The 19,761-nt window shown below is 37.6% G+C and overlaps 2 protein-coding genes across 5 annotated transcripts in view; one reads left to right on the forward strand and one right to left on the reverse strand.

Moving 5' to 3' along the window:
• The window catches only part of mllt3 (MLLT3 super elongation complex subunit), a 46,692-nt gene that overhangs the window by 26,204 nt on the left and 727 nt on the right, over window positions 1–19,761 (reverse strand). Inside the window, exons 1-2 of one of the 2 annotated variants that reach the window (XM_042759626.1) lie at window positions 18,170–18,305; window positions 17,513–17,693 (exon numbers count right to left, since the gene is read on the reverse strand). In XM_042759626.1, the coding sequence (XP_042615560.1) occupies window positions 17,513–17,693; window positions 18,170–18,181 (193 nt within the window). In that variant the 5' untranslated portion in view covers window positions 18,182–18,305. Of the gene's footprint in view, window positions 1–17,512; window positions 17,694–18,169; window positions 18,306–19,761 lie in introns of those variants that run through there. The other variant, XM_042759627.1, reaches the window with a different exon arrangement.
• focad (focadhesin) overlaps window positions 18,222–19,761 on the forward strand; it is a 48,001-nt gene continuing 46,461 nt past the window's right edge. For 2 of the 3 annotated variants that reach the window (XM_042759623.1, XM_042759625.1), the window contains exon 1: window positions 19,119–19,271. The gene's annotated coding sequence lies outside the window, so the exon portion shown is untranslated. Of the gene's footprint in view, window positions 18,361–19,118; window positions 19,272–19,761 lie in introns of those variants that run through there. The other variant, XM_042759624.1, reaches the window with a different exon arrangement.

The following is a 19,761-nucleotide window of genomic DNA, read 5'->3' on the forward strand; positions in this document are numbered from 1 at the left end:
TTAACAAATGCAATTTCCTGCTCTATCTGTAATGTGTGTTCAGGGTATAATTTTACTTACAGACATAATGAGTCAATAAAATGCATTGTGGTACAGTAATATTCCACCATGCAATAAAAACTGACCAACCAGACAGAATAAATAATAATAAAACATTTCTAAACTGCATTCCAGTTTGACTTTTACTGTTCAATCACAGCCAAAACTTGGAATCAAGGTCTAAATCCCAGTAATTGACCATTAGGGGGTTGCGAAATAGCAACAACTACCCCCTTTTTTACCTTTCCTAGTAGCCCTGAAGGCATTAACTAGAAAGCATTAACAAGAAACCAAACTAGTGTGCTCACTTACGTTAATAGGCACCATACTAAGCTGACCAGTTGCAGGGTAAAATTTCACTACGTTTCTCATTATAAAGGCTCTGACTTGACTGATTTAAACAATTTTATTTCCTGTATTGTGCTTTTTCACCTCACCACAGAAAGCTCTGCAGCTTGTCAAGGCTTTCTCCCAAAGGTAGACTTACTATATTTAGCCCACCAAGAGAGCTGTCGTCAACCCGTCGTCAGCAAGAATCGGCTGTTATGCTCATATTCTTATATTGTGTTCTTTTCTGGTCTCAAAATCACTTAGTAACCTGAAATGCATTTATGAGTCCTGTTTGAATTAAGAATAAAAGATCCCTAATGGATAGAGGAGTTTGTATGAGTATAGAGTTTCTTACAAGCAAAACTATTTCATAGATACTGAACAGAAGAAAGTCTTATTCAATGGTGTGTTGCTAATCTGTGGGGAGTCCTGTTCAGTGTGGGCAAGTATCATGTTGTAAAGGGCAACACATTTGCATTGCTAATACAGACAAGCATTTTTTTTTTAAAAGTTCATTTAGTTTGCAATATATGTCAACCCCATTAACATTCACTATGATCTGATGAAAGGCAAGGTTTCTACAGACATAGAATGTAAGACTTTTTTTTTTTTTTTTTTTTAGACCTTTTTAACACCACATTATATGAAATTTAAGACCTAAACCTGTAATGGAAATACACATTATATTCGATACATATATGTAATATTTAATGTTTAACATAAAGAAAACAAATATCATCACTGTAATAAATTATATTTAGGATTTTCAGTGAGCTTTTCATATCAGAAGACAATATTCCATGTAAAATATCCCCACAAAAGCACCACATTGCCAAGATTTTTGGTGGGGCAAACAATTTATTCTGAAGCAATATTTTCATCAGTGTTGTATCAGCTTTTATATACTTAAATCTGCATATTTTTATTTACCTTTACAAAGGCCTATTTTTACAAATGCATAAATAATGTTTTGATATATTATGATTCATTCAGGAACAAACACCATCATGTTGCTTAGAGACGCAAAACAGCCCTGTGGTTTTGTTTGGAATTATTTTTGTTGTCGTGCAAAAACAGGCAATATGGTGTCTAAAATGTTATGTCTCTTAAGTCTGGAACACACCAAGCCGATGCCGACGAACTAGTGGCAATGAAAGCAGACTGCAGGGTCGGCAGCGTCTGGGTCCAGATTTGCCCTGACACACCAAGCTGATTCTCGACACCCGACGGCCAACTAGCACGTCCGTTCTGCGCCTGCGTAGGAAATACCTTTCCGTACCAGCAGGTGACAGTAGTCTTGGCAGTAGTTACTCAAAGCGGGAAACCGGAAGAAGCTACAGGGATACAAAACATATACAAAGAAAAAGCATATCAGAGTCTCGCTATCCACAGACGGATTTGTGATATTTCGGAAATGTCTGACACGTTGCATCTTTTTTAAATAATCACGAATGATAATCACGAGAATTAATCACGAGAAATGCAAACAAATGAGAAAAGCAAGTATGTCCCCGTTGACTTCGTGGTTTACTTGCTTCGTCACTTCAGTTTTTTTTTTTCTAGCGTGCTGGTTCGCTGGTTGAACAGCCAATCAGAATGATCAGATGGCCCGACTGGTTGACAAGCCCCGACGCCAATTCAACATGTCAACATATCACATTTGTAATCATGGTAATTTTAGGAGAAAAAAACTGACTCTTTTATAAATATATACGTTTTCTGCCCCCATGTCTTGAATTTCTGAATATTCTGAATGTATTTTAATAGACTGAATCATGCAGTGAAAGAGCACACTAGACTTCACGTAATGCATGCACTCTGTAGGTGTTTTGAATGTTTTTTTGCGTTGTGAGAATATTCAGCAAAATCGCTCACTTATCATGGCATGTTACTTAACTACATCATGTTATGCACAAACTAAATATTTTGAATTTTTACCTCAATGTGTTTCTTCTGAGTTTCTTTATGTGTGATGTTACGCTCATTTGCTCCGAAGTCTCTCACAAAGAGACTAACAGAGTAAGCCTCAACAGCGTGACCTTGATACCATAAATACACTATTCATTATCAATCGCCATTTACATTGAATGTAGGCTAAGAAAATTAGAAGAATCATTCTCGCATTTCGATACTTCGCTTTTTTTTTTTTTTTTTTTGGTCACTTATGGTTTTACTCAGGCTATTTGTCCAGTCAGGCAAGTAAAAAAAAAAAAAAAACATTTTAAACTAGCTAGAAGGCTGATCAGCTGTAGCTCGATCTATATTATTATTTTCATTATTATTATTATTATTGAGAACATTAAAGGGGTCATATGATGCGATTTCAAGTTTTCCTTTCTCTTTGGAGTGTTACAAGCTGTTAGATAAGATCCCTGAAGTTGCAAAGACTAAAGTCTCAAACCCAAAGAGATATTCTTTATAAAAGTTAAGACTCATCCACGCCCCCCTGAAACGCCTCGTTTAAACTGTAAATAAAACAAATGTTCATGCAAAGAAAGAAGGGGTAACTTTGATTCTCGCTGTGTATTGTTGCCGCTGCCGCCATGTTGTGGAGACGCTGTGTGTTTCGTTGTAAAAGCGAAACTATTTAGTTTGGTCTTCCAAAGAAACAACTAGAAATCAGTGGTTAAGTTGTATTTACAACACTGTTCCAGAACAGTTCAAACCAAATATTCAGATGTGTGCAGTGCATTTTACGGAGGACTGTTTCTTTAACTTGAGAGAGTAACCTACAATGCCGGCTGTTCAGACTTACAGCCTGTAAGTATGTTTTCATATTTAAAGAATTTGCCACTGATTATTCAAACGTGAGTTTTGAGTAGTGTAGAGTAGCGCTTGTTGTTTGCTCGATCACAAATGCATACATGGTTTTATGTTTACACGGCGTGATACAACGCAATTCGTATAAAGACAGTCTAAGTCATTAGAATCAGTAATTATGTCACCACTGGATGCAACAAATGCCTCGCTTGTAATGGGTTTTATTGGTTTTGTCTCCTGGTGCTGGGAGACAGCATCACAGTATGGTGAGGGGCGTAACATTTCCGTCACATGCTTGAGGTATTCGGCCAATCACATTGCACTGGATAGCTGGCCAATCAGAGCACACATGGCTTTTAAGAACGATGAGCTTTGTAAAAATGCGTTTCACAAGGCGGAGCACAGATGAGCAACAATAATGTACAGTATGTGGAAAATAATGTGTTTTTTAACCGTAAACCGTATAAACAAATTGCATTACACCAAATACACAAAATAATGTTCTTTTTTTAGCAACGTCATATGACGCCTTTAAGAAGGTAGTTTGACCTGTATTCTGCTACTGCGATTCTCTCTGATGCAGTAATTACCGCGGGGGAGAAAAAAAAAAACTTCAGTCTGTCCAATGATTGTAAACAGTCATTAGATCCATCAGACTTAAGATATTTTGCAGTGGATTACATTTGGTTTTGACGGGAATGCGCCCCCGATCTACCTAAATGCGTCTATTTTCGTGCAAATCATTCGTGATCCAGCTTCACCAAAAGAAAAAGTGAGTATAAGGTTTTTTAATGGATCTTTGCAAATCGCCTTTCCTAATAATGTGCTTATTAGCAAGTTTCACAATGAAAGTAAACAGTCCCTCAGAGAGCGTATTGGAAGAGAGGGGCGGGGTCAGCAGAGCTCATTAACATTTAGAGGAAAATGCTACAAAATAGCTTGCTCTGAAAAGAGCTGTTTTAGACAGGGTAGTGTTTTTTACACTACCATTGAGAAATTTTAACCAAACGGTTACAGACTTTTCATTAAGAACCTAAAGAATCATATCAACTTGTGGAAAATGGGCATCTGATGACCCCTTTAAAATGTCACAGAACCTTAAAAAAAAATATTAATTTTTGTTTGTTTGTTATACAAAAATAAAATAAAAACAAAACAAAAACCTAAAACAACAACTAAACACCCCCCCCCCCCCCAAAAAAAAAAAACAATTAAAACAAAACCCCAAGTAAAAACAAAACAAAAACCTCAAAACAAAATTGCCTCTATTGACTAAGCCTATTATTTATTTATTTTTTTTCTTCCTGTTTTTGTCTTGTCTTACTTATTGGTTTCTATCCTGTTAAGTATTCTACATAATTTGGTAAAATTGAAATCTGTTCTAGTCATGCCAATTAAGCTTTTCCATCGTTTGTTCTGACTTTGAGGCAGACAGATAGGGAATGGAATGGACACCATTCAGATTGTTCTGGGGTTTGTCTAAATGAAAGATCAATTCCCATCAGCAGTTCAAGTCTTTTCAGGTAAAAGAATGAATTACACTTCACTGAGATAAATGGGGATATTGTTACTTTGTTCCTCAGTAGACTCTCAGCAGCAAACGCAAGATCCACTTTTGTGCAGCAGATCCTATGAGACAGAGCATGTTTGATACTCTTTTAGATTGTCTTAAGAAGCTCCATTTTCTTTGTGGATCAAAGGTTCTCCCCTAAGGCATGTCAGCAAAGTATGGTGGGCACGGATAGATGATGAAATCAATCAGCCCACTTACCCTGCATTGATTTTACTGTACATGCAACATTCCCCGTTTAAAAAAATACAAAAAAATAAAATAAAAACAGGTCATCTAATAATGAATAAAGAACATTAGACTCAAGTTCAAGTTGAGCTTTATTGTCATTTCGCTACATGTGTGGACATACAGTGGAATGAAATGTCGTCCCTCAGAGGACCACAGTGCTACATAAATACAGACATACAACTATGAATGTAAAACAGTATAAACCTATACACAACTAACCTACTGACAGATTTTGACTATAAATATAGTATATATAAATGTTTACCTATACATAAGCTAAAAAATACAGGCTATACGAATGCTTCACATACCTATACACAACTAACCTACTGACTTTAAATACTAATATATATATATATATATATATATAAAAAAATGTTTACCTATACATAAACTAAAAAACAAAACAAAATACAAACACCACACATAAACATCTGGTTTTGTTTTCTGAAATGAACAAAGAGTGCTGAAATGGTGCCAAAACAGTATCACAGATGCATAGCCTTTGATGTCAACAAATCATCATCGTCATCATCATCAAGGACTTCAAGGTAAAAATAAATAAATAAAATGTAGGACTTTGTAGGCTACTATTGATTCTAAAGGGGAAAAAAAGTAATGTTTTCTTGGGGGAAAACAAAAAGTATATGAATAATAAAAAAAAAAATCTTAATAGTTAGATATCTGGCTCACAGAATTATATTTATTACACATCACCAGCGCCGTGTGTGCTTTTTTATTAAATATTTTGGCTAAGTTATTTATGCTTTAATGTAACACCTGCTGCTCCATTTATCACATTGTATGAAGTCCAAATATGTATTTTTATATTATTATAGGATAACTGAGCTTTTACAAAGTAATGACGGAGCCATGAAGTGGAAAAACTTATCCTAGAGTGAGTCTTAGATTACACAGACTTTTTTTTTTTTTTTTTTTTTTTGCCAAACTGTGGAATTTATGACAATTCAGGCAGTGTAGTGTACAGTTTTCCCAGCCATGTTTTTGGGTCAGCTTACACTTTTTGCTTTCTGCCAAGTGGACAATGACCACAGCAGGATTCCCCCTCAGTGAGAGCACAGAATTGTGGGTCAGATTTCAGCCTCACATCCCTGCCAGCAACACTGTTACAAATTAAAGTCTCCTTGTGCTAGAAAAACCAACAAAAATAGTTTTGTGCTTCCTAATTGTGACAAAAATCCTGCACAACAATTGATTTTGAAGACATACAAAGAATTTGCACAAATCATAGTGACCGTGGAGAGATGCAGAATGGAAAGTGAAAATCAATCTTTTTATTAAACCATGTTCGAATGCGAATCGGCCACAATGAATAAATCAAAACACGCCTCCCTAAATGTTCACTGAGCCGTTTTGAATAAAGAAATCTTCACTATCAATACAAAGGATTTATTCTAAACCTGGTTCAGTTGTGATTTAACTCTTGAATGTCATTTAAAACACAATTAGCACTATTTGCAATTGCATTAGTGTTCTTACTGGCACTTTAGGTTCTGCCAAATCACTTGCATCCTCATGACACCTGATTAGACAGACATGACTAATGCATTACATGCACTTTCTTGTTTGCATTCTGCCAGAAATATAAATGCAAGAGTAAACTTTAGCTTTCAAGAGTGCAGTAGAGAAAAGACAGAGCCAAATGCTTTATGGCATACACACATGCAAGGCAAACGAGTGAAAGAACCACCAACAGACAGCGCTTATAAACCATGCTTCAATAAACCACTTCCTCCTCCCCGTCTCCCCCTCATCCCCTTTGACTCACCAAACCGGGGGGAAAAAAAAAATCAGCATTTATGGCCCAGTTCCTGTTTTGGACTGCTGCTCACAAACCTCTCCCCCACTGCCCTCTCACTTTATTCTGTCTCTCCCTCCCTCTTCCGCTTCTTTCATGCCAGCATAGGAGGCAGTCTGGAGTTTCATGGCTACAGAGCCCTTTGTGCATCACCTATACAAGGTGGTATTATTTCTGCAGCGTCATAAAACAATTACAGGGCCGTTCATGAAGCCTTGCTAGTTCCAAACTACCATCTGCCTTGTGTTTCTTGAATGAGCATTTGAAAACTGTACTGAAAGCACTGCTGTTGTCAAAGGTCATATTTCAGGAAATGATAGGGAAGGCTATCCATTATACAGCACGCACTGTTCAGTGATCCGTGAATGATTCTCACAAGTACACAGATGATTATAGAAGTTAGACTAAAAAAGTAAATGTGGACACACCATTGTTACAGCTGTGGTTGATAATCAATAAATGGCCGATATAAAAATTTGAAATTATTTTGTCTTAAAACCCCAAATGCTAAAAATCAACAGTTTTAAGTGAATATTAAAGAAAAGTATGAAAAATTGACTTTCATTTGAGATTCACCGAAGATTGCATTTAACAGTGTTATTAAATTATTAGCATTAGCAAAGATGAACTTTGGTGATACCATACATAATCTAAATGTAAAAATGGGGAAAATAACAAAATCATAATAATAATACATTTATAATAATATTAATTATTAATTTGCATGTAAATTATTTTAATTATCATTTATAAGAGTAATTAATTCTTTATAAGATTTATTTTAATATAATTATATTACATTATATATGAAGTCATGTTTATTTATATAGCGCTCTATATTATACAGATAGTTTAAAAGCAGCTTTACTGTAATAAACTGAAAAAAACATCTATGTCAGTGTTGCAATATTAGAAAACAATACATTTGGTTTGGTTCAATAACTTCAATTTCAACTATAAAACAGCTTTAGACAATATAGTGGAGACCATATGGTGTCATTATATTCAACAAGGTGGAAACATTCCTCAGAGATTTTGTCCATATTTACATGACAGCATCACACAGTTGGTGCAGATTTGATCCATGATGCGAATCTCCCGTTCCACCACATCCCAAAGCTGCTCTATTGCATTGACATCTGGTGACTGTGGAGTAGTGTTGGCCAATATGCTCCATAGTCATAACTTTAGCCTGTGAGACTGCGATACACGATATTATCATGCTAATTTATTTAAAGGGGTCATATGATGCGATTTCAATTTTTCCTTTCTCTTTGGAGTGTTACAAGCTCTTGGTGCATAAAGAAGATCTGTAAAGTTGCAAATACTAAAGGCTTAAATCCAAAGAGATATTTTCCAGCAGTGGCATCCGGTATGGTCTTCTGCTGCTGTTGCCCATCTGCTTCAAGGTTTGACGTGCTGTGTGTTCAGAGATGCTCTTCTGCATACCTCGGTTGTAACAAAAGGTTATTTGAGTTACTGTTGCCTTTCTATCAGCTCGAACCAGTCTAGCCATTCTCCTCTGACCTCTGGCATCAACACGGCATTTTCACTCACAGAACTGCCACTCACCAAAAACGTTATCTTTTTTGGACTGTTCTCTGGTAGACATCCCAGTAGATCAGCAGTTTATGAAATACTCAGACCAGCATATCTGGCACTTGTTGCCGTGTGATTGGCTGATATTATATATTTGCGTTAACAAGCAGTTGAACAGGTGTACAATGTGGCCGGTGACTGTATATTCACAATGTACTGTTCTGTGCAAGCACGCTATTCAAGATGGTGAATTTTTACAAGCCACAAACATGTGACATGTTAGAAGGGTCAAAGTATGCACTGGCAGCAGCCATGCCTTCACAGTTTAATGACATGTGCATGGTTAAAAGATTTGACAGTCAGGCATGACGGGAAATAGAAATGTGTGACACTCACACTCCCAATTGGCAGAACTTATTCCAAATGTAGGGGGAGACATATCATGCTATACAGCCAGAAAGCCCCAATTATTTTAGTTTGGTGTGTGTGTGTGCGCGCGCGCGCTGCCGAACAAGAAAATGACTGCTCACAGCTCACCATGCCAGAAATGAAATCACAGTTAATGACTGCTCATAAAATGTACAATCATTTCAAAACATTACATTACAAGAATTCAACCATGCATGGAGATATACTCGGAGAGACTCATTGCTCGTATTGTAATTGGAAATCTGTTAAATGTGATGCAGAGAGGCAGAAGTGCTTCCGAAACCGATGTTTCTATCCAACAAATTGAAGCAGACAGCTAAGCAATTCACTGAGAAACGAAATGGACAGTTTCATAAATCCAGCAATTAACCTCGAGACAAAAAGACGATGCTTTGGGACAGAACCCACCAATCAGATACCCAATATGTACACTGGTTGCTTCATTAATTTAGCTGTCACAAGTTCATCATCATCACCAAAACATATAGTACATATTGCAAATGCATTGCATATTTCACAAGTCAAACATAGATTTTAGGGAGAGTAGCAATCCATCTCTCAATAACAAAAAGGCACTTCCCTAATTTCATCCCCACCTCTACAATTTCACAAATCATACTTTGTCAGTATTAAATTCCTACGCTCCTCAATGCCACTCTGCAGGAAGTCAGTTCATCTCTCTCCCAAGCATGGATCACTTCCCGTCGAGTGGAAAGAGGTCTGGCAAGCGCACAGAAAAATAAGGGCGGAAAGGCAGGCAGCCCCCACTGACATCTAAGCCGTACCTTGCCTGAGGAGGGCTTAAATTCTGTGGTTTTCTGTGCATATGCAAGATAGGAGACTAACACATCCGTAACTCCTGCGCAGGCCAAAGTCAATGAGCAGGGCACAAACTTAAAAGGCTTTGAGAAGTCTCAGGAAAAGATGCCCACAGGCAAACACGTTGACCTGATCATTATGGGACCACAAAAAGAAAGAGCTGAGTGGCACTGATGAATGACACATCAGCATCTAAAACATTAAAGAGATGAAATAGCACTAAATATTGTCCATGACTTTTGGAACACATCTAAAGAATGATTTCATTTCATTCTTGGTCATTTAAAGTAATAGTTTGCTAAAAAAAAAAAAAAAAATTATTTAGTTAATTTGTGTCAACATTTACTTTGCTTCTTCATGGTTGGTTATTCCAAAACCATGAGTTTGTCTTCTGTGAAACACAGGAGAAATTCTGAAGAATGTACTGCATTCAAGCTTCAAAATAGACACAAAGTGCTATAAAAGTGGTCCATATGACTCATTATTCACTGAAAATGTTGACATCTGCTCTAGCATTTCTTGGCATGTTCATGAGAGAAGTAACAACGTACAACTTGGGAATGAATCATTCTTTTGAATCGTTAATCTGTTTGACAAAAACAGTCCCACCGAATCGTTTACAAATCAGAATAATCTGACGCAATTTGTTGCTTTTAAAAGCTCCCCGGGGTGAAAATTTTCAGTGACTAATGAATTACATTTCAAATGCTGTTCCTCACATGAAGGATATTTTGGAGTCCTTTTTAAAGCATCAAGTCTCTAGATGCAAATCTCTGTAACTGCGTGGAAATAAACAACCAGTACAGTCTTGTTTTGTATTCGCACAGGAGTCAGAGATACGGTTAGGCTATTTTGATATGGGCAAAGTCGCGTCAAGCGCCTTTCAATAACATTTCAAATCAGAATTGAAATCTGATAATAACTCAATTGAATATTTCAGGAAGGTCCAGCTAAAGAGCATGCTCTGGAGTAAACAAACAGACGACTAGGATTTCCATAAGGACTTCAACAGTTGGGTTCCGGAAGTAAAAATTCCATTTATTTTTCCCATATGAGGAATTTTTTTTTTTTTTTAAATGATAACCTATAAATCTTAAAAGACCTACATTGAGCTATGAGGTTTTTAACTGGTTTATGGTTTTGTTGAAGCTGTCAGTCTGCATTCTTTCAACATATTTTTTAAATAATCATGTTTAACAGTGAAATCCCTGGAGAAAAACTACATTACCCATGATTTTGGAAAGAAATATTTACCAATCAGAGAATCAAAACAAACAAATAGCGCCAAAAGAGCTCTTTATTGCCTACCTATGAAGCGCTATAAAATCAACTCTTTAAATCAATAGTCATATTTATCCATTGTTTTTTTAGTTTTTTTCGATTATGTCAGCTGCACTGCTTCATGGATCGCAGTTCTTTCCCCTCATTAAAGCTGTTAATAACACAGTCTTGTACCTTTATCTTTTTTGACCAAATTTGAAGCCAAAGCCATTGAAAAAAATTGGCCAGACACTGTTACTAGAACCTAGTAACACCCTAAAAACCATTATAACACCTTATCATCAGAAAAGGACAAATACTGCACAGGTTTTCAGGCCAATTCTTGTATCACAGTAGCAAGCACCACCTGTTTGTTTCTATGATAGTTTAATTACCAGAGGTACGTCCTTTACAAACCTTCAAATAATGATTCTTCCCCTCAAAGAGACTCAATTTTTAGTCTTTTCTCTGCTTCCATCTGGGTAAGAAAGCCACCTCTGTGTTTACATCCCAAAGATTGAAGAACTGTTTTTTTCTCCATAATACAAAACACCAGAGAGCAAAGATAAAGCTGTGTGGGGCTGCTGCAGTAGAATAGATGAAGGATGATGTTATTTTAAGCTCTTCCAGCAATTGGGCTCATACAATCATGTTTTATCATTCCCTCTTTCACAACCTCAGCAATAAAAAGGCTAAATAAATTCAGTAAATACAAAAACACACCACACACACATTCTCTGGACCCTCATCACCTAGTGTGGGCAGCCACTTCCCTTGGTATATATCTGAATGGAATGCTTAATTGACTTGTGATGTTCGTGTTGCTGGCTAAAAGACTAAAAATGACAATGTTTCCACTGCAAAATAGTGGGTAGTGACTTGTCATGAACCAAAAGCCAGACATTTATATATTTTTCAGTGTATAACTGGCATATGGGTGCAGGTGAAATGAACGCCCATGTTCCACTCTATATATTTGGGTTTGTTGCCCCCCAATTCCTGCGCCAGCAAAAAATATCAGGTTTCCAAGGCTACACAGCATGCCTGTTAATCATGGCTGTTTGTTCCCTTTATCTCAGCCAAAAAACACCTTTGTTTAAACGTCCAGGTAGCCATGATTTGTCATGATGGCAAACAACACATGCCATGCCCATGAAAGAGCTGATCAAAAATCCTTAAAAGCAATAGTTTACCCAAAAATTACAATTCTGTCATCATTTACTCACCCTTGTGTCATTTCACACCTATATGACTGACTTTCTTCACACAAAGAATATATATACTGCTTTGGAAAGACATGAGGGTGAATGAAAAATGACAATTTATTTCTTGGTAAACTAACTCTTTAAAGGGGTCATATGATGCGGTTAAAATTTTTCCTTTCTCTTTGGAGTGTTACAACTCTTGGTGCATAAAGAAGATCTGTAAAGTTGCAAAGACTAAAGTCTCAAATCCAAAGATATTCTTTATAAAAGCTATGAGTCAACCACGCCTACCTAAAACGGCTCATTCTAACACGCCCCCACGTCTATGTCACGATGTGGGAAGATTTGCATAACGCCGCCCAAATGTTCATGCAAAGAAAGAAGGCATAACTTTTATTCTCGCTCTTGCCGCCGGTGCCATGTTGTGGAGATGCTGTGTTTTGTTGTGAAAGCAAAACTTTTGTTTGGCCTTCCCAAAGAGGACACAACTACAAATCAGTGGTTAAGTTGTATTTACAACACTGTTCCAGAACAGTCCAACCCAAATATTCAGATGTGGGCAGCGCATTTTGTGGAGGACAAGGACTGTTTCCTGTAAGAGTAGCCTACAATGCTTCTGTGCACAAAGGCTGTTTCTATAAAGTGGGGCAATTCCAACTTTGCAAGGACAGTCTGGCGCTTCTGACACACAGTCTGTAAGTACGTTTTCATATTTAAAGAATTTGCCACTGATGATTCAAACGCGAGTTTTGAGCAGTGTAGAGTAGAGCTTGTGGTTTGATGTTTCTCCAATCACAAATGCAGACATGGTTTTATGTTTACATGGCACGATACACAATGCAACGCATAAAAAAAAACAGTTTAAGTCATTATAAACCGTAATTATGTCCCCACTGGATGCAACAAATGCCTCGTTTGTAATGGATTTTATTGGATTTGACATGGCATCACAGTATGTTAAGGGGCGTAACATTTCCATCACACGCTTGAGGTATTCGGCCAATCACAAAGCACTTGATAGCTGGCCAATCAGAGCACACCTCGCTTTTCAGAATGATGAGCTTTGTAAAAATCGACATGTTTCAGAAAGGCGGGGTGTAGAGGAGGAACAATAATGTATAGTATGTGAAAAAAAATGTGTTTTTGAACCTTAAGCCACATAAACACATTGCATTACACCAAATTCACCAAATAATGTTATTTTTAGCTAAGTCATAGGACCCCATTAACACAAGCAACTGCATCTAGGATGGCGGATCCCGCTTCTTTTTTTTTTTTAATCAAATGACATTCTGTGTAACTATGAGAAAGGTACAAGGAAGCACATAACCCCGTGAGAGACAGGGAGGCAACATGTAATCTACAACAGCTGTGAAAGAGGGAACATCGAACACTCCTAAGGCTTCAAACACAAAACAAGAAGAGAGAGAAAAGGGACTCACAGCCACAGAACACACCGTCTTGGAGAACTCAATGAATGTGTGAGCAGCTGTTCCTTTCGGGTCAGTATGGCGAGACTGTTGGTATTAAACTGTCAAACACAAGCCCGTCTGTGCGCAAGTTTTCCCTCTAACTTCCCCTCGGCTCGTCTCGACACCGGCTAACACTGATCAAAGCCCTGAGGAGGGAGAGGCGGGGGAGAAGGGGGTGGTGTAGCCTCCCGCTGTCAAACCCGGGATAATAAGCCTGACTGTTTACCTTACAAGCGCACCATAAATTCTAGGTCTAAGAAAGCAGGTTTCTGTATCCATCCCCTGCACGGAGAAAGAGAGCCCTGTTGTGAATTATCTGCTGAGTATGCAGAAGGCCACATGGGCTGTTTAGTAGTCTATTTTTTTCATGGCCTTGAAGAAAATGTAAATATTCAAAGTGTTTATTCATCACCATTTGATCCGACTTATTTTGGGTCTAATTAGGACTAAAATGTAAGAAAAATAACACTAAAGACATTTGAGGTCAAAGTTTCAAAGGAAATCCTATTCCAAGTGTCATTACTATAAAGTATGTACATCTAGCTACATTAACTCAAGTGATTTAAACCCTCTTCCTTGAGTTCATCCTGAAGCAAATGCTTTGTAGGATCCATTATAAACATAGAGACCTCAGGAAGTGCTTAGACTTCTAATTCATCACAATGCAAAATCATTTTAGGGTGCGCACCCAAAGGGGTGTTTGGTAGAATCTCCTAAAAGCTGGTGTCATAAGGCAGGATTTATTAGAGGTTAAGTATCCCCCTGCTGCTTTTCCTTTTTTTTCAGCAGCCCCTGCAAGACATTTGTCAAAGAAAAGGGGAGAGGGGCTAGAAGTTCAAGCAAACCCACATTCAGTGTACTTCTTGTCATTAAAAGACCTTCAGGAGCAAGTTTCGAGTAGTTTCCAAATGAGGTCTGGCCCTTGATTTATAGTCTGTTTTAATGTTTTGGGAAAATAAATACAGCGGGGGAGATTTTCACCACACTGTCATCACATGCATACAGCCGGAGAGTCGATTTGGAGCACACATCCCCTTCAGATCTTACGTAAACACAACAACTCGGTGGCATAAATCAAACCTGCAGCGGCGCACATAGTACGAGCACTATAACGCAAAGGAACGAGGAAAATATTAGCATACGTTTGAAGTCATGCATCTTCAGCTGTCCACAGAAGCAAAACAAACTTAAGTCCTCCTGTGCAATTTTCCAATCTCTGCGGTTCGATTTTCCACCACAGTAATAAAAAAGTCTTAGAAAGCGTCACATAAATAAAGTGTTGGCTCAAAACAATTTAGCTGAAGCTCTGTCATTCAATAATGCATGCAACTGTACATTTCTGTGACGTACGTGATAAAACAACTGGTTATTGTGACATAAATGTCCCTAACAAAATGTTTATATGAGCTGTGTGTTTTGTATTTGAAAAGTTTTTGTTATTGTTGGTGATTCCTTACCAGATGGGGGCAGTATGCCTCAATAAAGTGAACTGGTCTACTCTAGAGTAACAAACGAGAAACGGCATAGTCTCTATGCTCCGCCCCTACCTTCACAACAACCCTAGAGCCATAGCCGAAGCCTAAGAGGACGTTTTGCCTCCAGAGGAACGTTGGGTGATGTCAAGTGATTTTGAAACATGACATCTTCAAGCTACTCCCCTTCACCTTTACCAGTGAATATGTTCATATTCGTTTTGTTTATATTACATTTTGAATTGTATATACACATTATTTGAATTAAATTAACTTGACATACAGCATTCTGTCAACATCATTGGTCAACATCAGACAGCTGATGTTGACCAAGCTAGCGCCAACCAACGTAACCAGAGCTGCCAACTCTCAAGCATTCACCGTGAGACACACGCAATTGACTCTTTTCACACGCTTTCAAAAACTTGACCGCTCTGAATATAGTGAGTGAGTGCGCGCGCGGCCGGGAATGTAGTCTCTCTCTCTCTCTCTCTCTCTCTCGGGTTCATTATCATCGAAGACATTTCAAGCTTCTTAGGTAATGTTACATTTTAGCATCAGCTTGGTAGAGACGGGCTTTGGTAGATAACAGGTGAAAACCGGATCGGATTTGTGGGTAAGTTATAGCTAGCTTACTATCAAACGCAGCTACGGTTAGCCATCGCTAACATTAGCACGTTTATCGAACAGCCTTCGATACATTTCTATGTTATAACTTCCCGAAAAAAATACGCAAACATATAAAACAAACTTCTAGCGAAATACTAACAGCATCTTACTTACCAATCCAAAAGAAATGTTGCAAGTTCGGAGTCGAAGCTCATTTCTTTCAAGTCCATCAGTTGTCTCCAGCGATGGAAAGCAGTGCCGATGTTTACTCTGTTTCGGCTCCTTTTCTTATCGGATTTGATTTGTGATTCCGAGCGCGGTTGCTTGACATCAGCTTCAAGTACGCCCACAAGCCGTGCGAGTTATTCGTGTATTGCAGGTTGGCTGGTGGTTATGTTGCCCGCATACCGCCTCCCATGGCCGAAACTGGTATTACGACACCTGTCGGGCCGTGGCTAGTAATGCTAATGCTAATTAAGGTTGATATCTCTGCAGCACTATAACTTGACATTTTTTTAATGACATCATCGCCCTTATTTCTTCTCATTCTTTTGATGCGTGTAGGTCATTTTTTGGATATTTTTACCTCAATTTTTACACATGGCACCTTTAAGGAAAATAGCTGGCCGGAACAAAGAAGATTTAACAGCTGTTCTCAAAAAGTGCAAATGTTTGCCTGCGATAAATGGCATATAATGATAAATTACTTTCCTTGCACTTATCGCGTCACAGCAAACTCAGCTTAAACACTTCGGGCGAGGGCAGGAAACCAGCAAATATTTTAATTAATTCCTTCCAAGGCTTTCATCAAACTCTACTCCTACAATCCTCCTTTCAAACCACCAGACGCTTTCATTCCCTCTCCCTCACTGTCCTGTTGTTGGCATTGTCTAATAATAGTATATATGATATTTGTTTATTAGGATATGGTTTTTAATAAATAGGGTTAACTTTGTTAAACATGGTGATTTGTTACAGGGTTTGAATTAGGTATTGTGGTTGAAATCATTATTATTGTGGGGACTGTGTAAAATGTAAAGGGATTTATAGGACGGAAAAAAAATTGGAGGTAACTGTTTGGTAAAAATTAAATGACAGAACTATCTTCTCAATCAGCAGGTTCTCATTTTTGACATATAACAGCCACAGATTTCATCTGCATGTTTAAAAAAAATCCGGAAATATCACGCCTGACAAGATGGGGAGGGTTGTAATACTTTCCATGCACTTTTGTTGGACTCACAGAGACAGCACAATATAGGAAAGTGTGCTACGTTCTTTAACTAAAGCATTACTTATGTAAACCATTTTAATTATTATTATTATTAGATTAGACTATGGCACTACCAATAGACTACGCATAAAATTTGAATATTATATCAAAAATAACAAGCCTAAATAAATAAACATACACGCAAAGGTACTAAGGAACAAAATATGTTACGCAGACTGGTATTATTTTCATTAAGTCACGGAAACAAAGTGTTTTAATCACTTTCCTTTGAACAAAATGTACATTTACGAACTAAAGCTGAACTTCTAGGATGTTCTAACGCGGTACAAAATACTTTCAGGGATGTGAAAGCCCTTAAATGTCCCTGCGAATACCATATACTAGTTAACTAAAGGATTTAATTGCGTTATTATGCTAACGCATTAATCTTGAAACTCTTAAGGAGACGCGCACGGATTAACGCGCGTCCACAATGAAAACAGATAAAGAGAAATCAAGTACTCACGGCACAAGGAAAAACTTACAAAAACTTTAATGCTTAAAAAAAATATATATTTCACCGGTCTCTTTTACAAATGTCAACCACTTTTTGTCCCTGCAGCGCTACAGTAGAGCAGATCTGCATGCATCAAGTAGCCAAGGTGCATTCAGGATCACACATCATTCCAGCCTTACTATTCAAGAGAACTCACAATGAGATATAATAGTATATCGCTTCACATACCTCTTTTTGGTTTCGGGAAACTTTCGTGTAGATGAAATACCACCTTCTCCACAAAATGCTGAATGTTGCTGTGCTCCGGTCCGCGGACAAACACCATCCAGTCGTGCGTAAAACCTTCCACGGTGGGTTTCTTTCGGACCTGGGCACGATGACCGAGTTCCAGTTTCACCTGAACGGCACCCTAAAATACCCAAATGTTCACTTTATAATCATGTCGCTATTTATTTATTTTTTTAATTATAAAAGGCACAATCTGAACGCGTGCGTGTCAAACCAATCTGGAGCCGAACATGTAGGCTAAATGTACAGCAAAATAATAACCAGTGGTCGAATCGTAAGTTTCTGGCATGTTATTTAGCCTCAACATACCAGAATAAATGACCAAAATAGAGCATTCTGTCAGATTTCAGAATATTTGTTACTGGATTCCCTCCTTTTGTTTGAAATCTTTCGAGCGCATCACTTTTGCAGACATGCACTAATACGCTGGAAGCGCATGACTCCCCTACTTCTACTGTAGAGGACTATTCCGGTGGAAATATGGCTGGAAAAGCCTCGTATGCGTCTAATCGCCTTTCCAAACCTGACGAAAACGAACAGAGGCGCTGGAGATCCCAAACATCGCACCGATACTGTAGCAGATAAAGCCCTACTCACCGAACTGGCCATTCTGGAGGCCACGGGATAATGCTATTTCATGGAGAATTTGGTTTAAATAAGGACACCGAGGACAGCAGACGCCCGATGGCGGACATGGTCTTTTAATTGAGCTGCTCTCTGAGTTTTCAAAGGCTGAGGAGTAAAGTGAGACGCATGCGCGTGCACGAGACGAGCCAATGGCAGAGAGAGTAAGTGAAGAGCCACTATTAACCCGTGTAAAACCTCTTTTTTTTTCCAGTGCTCAACACTACTTGCACTTTATTAAATGTTAGATTAATCTCTTTTTTATCTTACATATCCTATATTTTCAACATTGCATGTGCTCTTATTGTATATTTATGCTTTTCTACTGTTGCTTTTATTAACTGCAAGTTAATTTTTTTTTAATAAAATGTGAGTGAGTGACTAATATATAGACTAATATCTTTAATATGGCCTATTGGTTTACACTGGCCTTGTTTCACACTGTGTGTGCATTATAAAAATATATATTTTATAATGTTAATTAAAAATGATACGTAGTTTTACTGTAAAATATGGTTAAAATTGCTTTATAAGTAAAAAACATAGTAAGAAAATGTATTGTGTATATATATATATATATATGTATATATATATATATATATATATATATATATATATAGTATAGTAAGTTACATTTAATCACTACTATTATAAGTAAGAAATACTTTTTTATTATTTATTGGGAAAATAAATATAGAACAAAAGTCTAGGTTTAGACACCTGACTGTAAGATATGTATATGCAGGTAATGTTCAAGTTATAAAATGTTATGACATTTGATAAATTTGCATAAATAAAGAAAGAACGACCTCAGTGTAAGAAAAGTGTTAAAAGGGTACTCCTTTTCGAGTTAATCTGAGAGTGCCATAATGCACTTTAAATACATGAATGATATGATATATGTACGCAGATAAAATGTCAAGAGATAATTACGTTGACGTTAGATTAACGAATCGCTTTTTCAGTATGTTTGGTCCTCCGCGCGCGCCGTAGAAGCATGTTGCTGTTTGGAGGGTTTCGTGCAGAAAGTTAGCAAAGTGCATCTAAACGTCACTGGAATTTACCAATTCTCTGGGTAAGAATATATTAGGTGTCACATCAGCCTGCATGTTTATGTGATGCCAACATTGTTTACTCAGTTAGCAGGTTTTCTGTATGGCAGCAGTATAAACAAGGACGTTTCTTTCACTGCTAAATACATATTTGGGATTGATCAACATCATTTCATCTCACAAATCCGGAACTAAATTAAGATCCGCAGCTAGCTAAGCTTACAAACAGTGCTGAGGTATCACTATGGTATCGGATTGTGATACCATGGTGTTGAATGATTACTTTATTCTTGAAAAATGGTGTTTAACGTTACGTGAAGATACCTTAGTACGTATCCAGAAACCATGGTATTAATGTCGCGCATGTCCATTGTGTTAGTACCATAGTATCATGACAAAACTGACATATTATACCAGCTAACTTAGTCTAGCCAGTCAAACTCAGCATCACTTAAACAATGATGCATTATTGTGGACACACAAGCAGTGCAGAGCAAGCAGTCCAGAGCCCAA

This window comes from Cyprinus carpio, chromosome A7 (assembly GCF_018340385.1).
Source record: "Cyprinus carpio isolate SPL01 chromosome A7, ASM1834038v1, whole genome shotgun sequence".
In the NCBI taxonomy this organism is placed as follows: domain Eukaryota; kingdom Metazoa; phylum Chordata; class Actinopteri; order Cypriniformes; family Cyprinidae; genus Cyprinus; species Cyprinus carpio.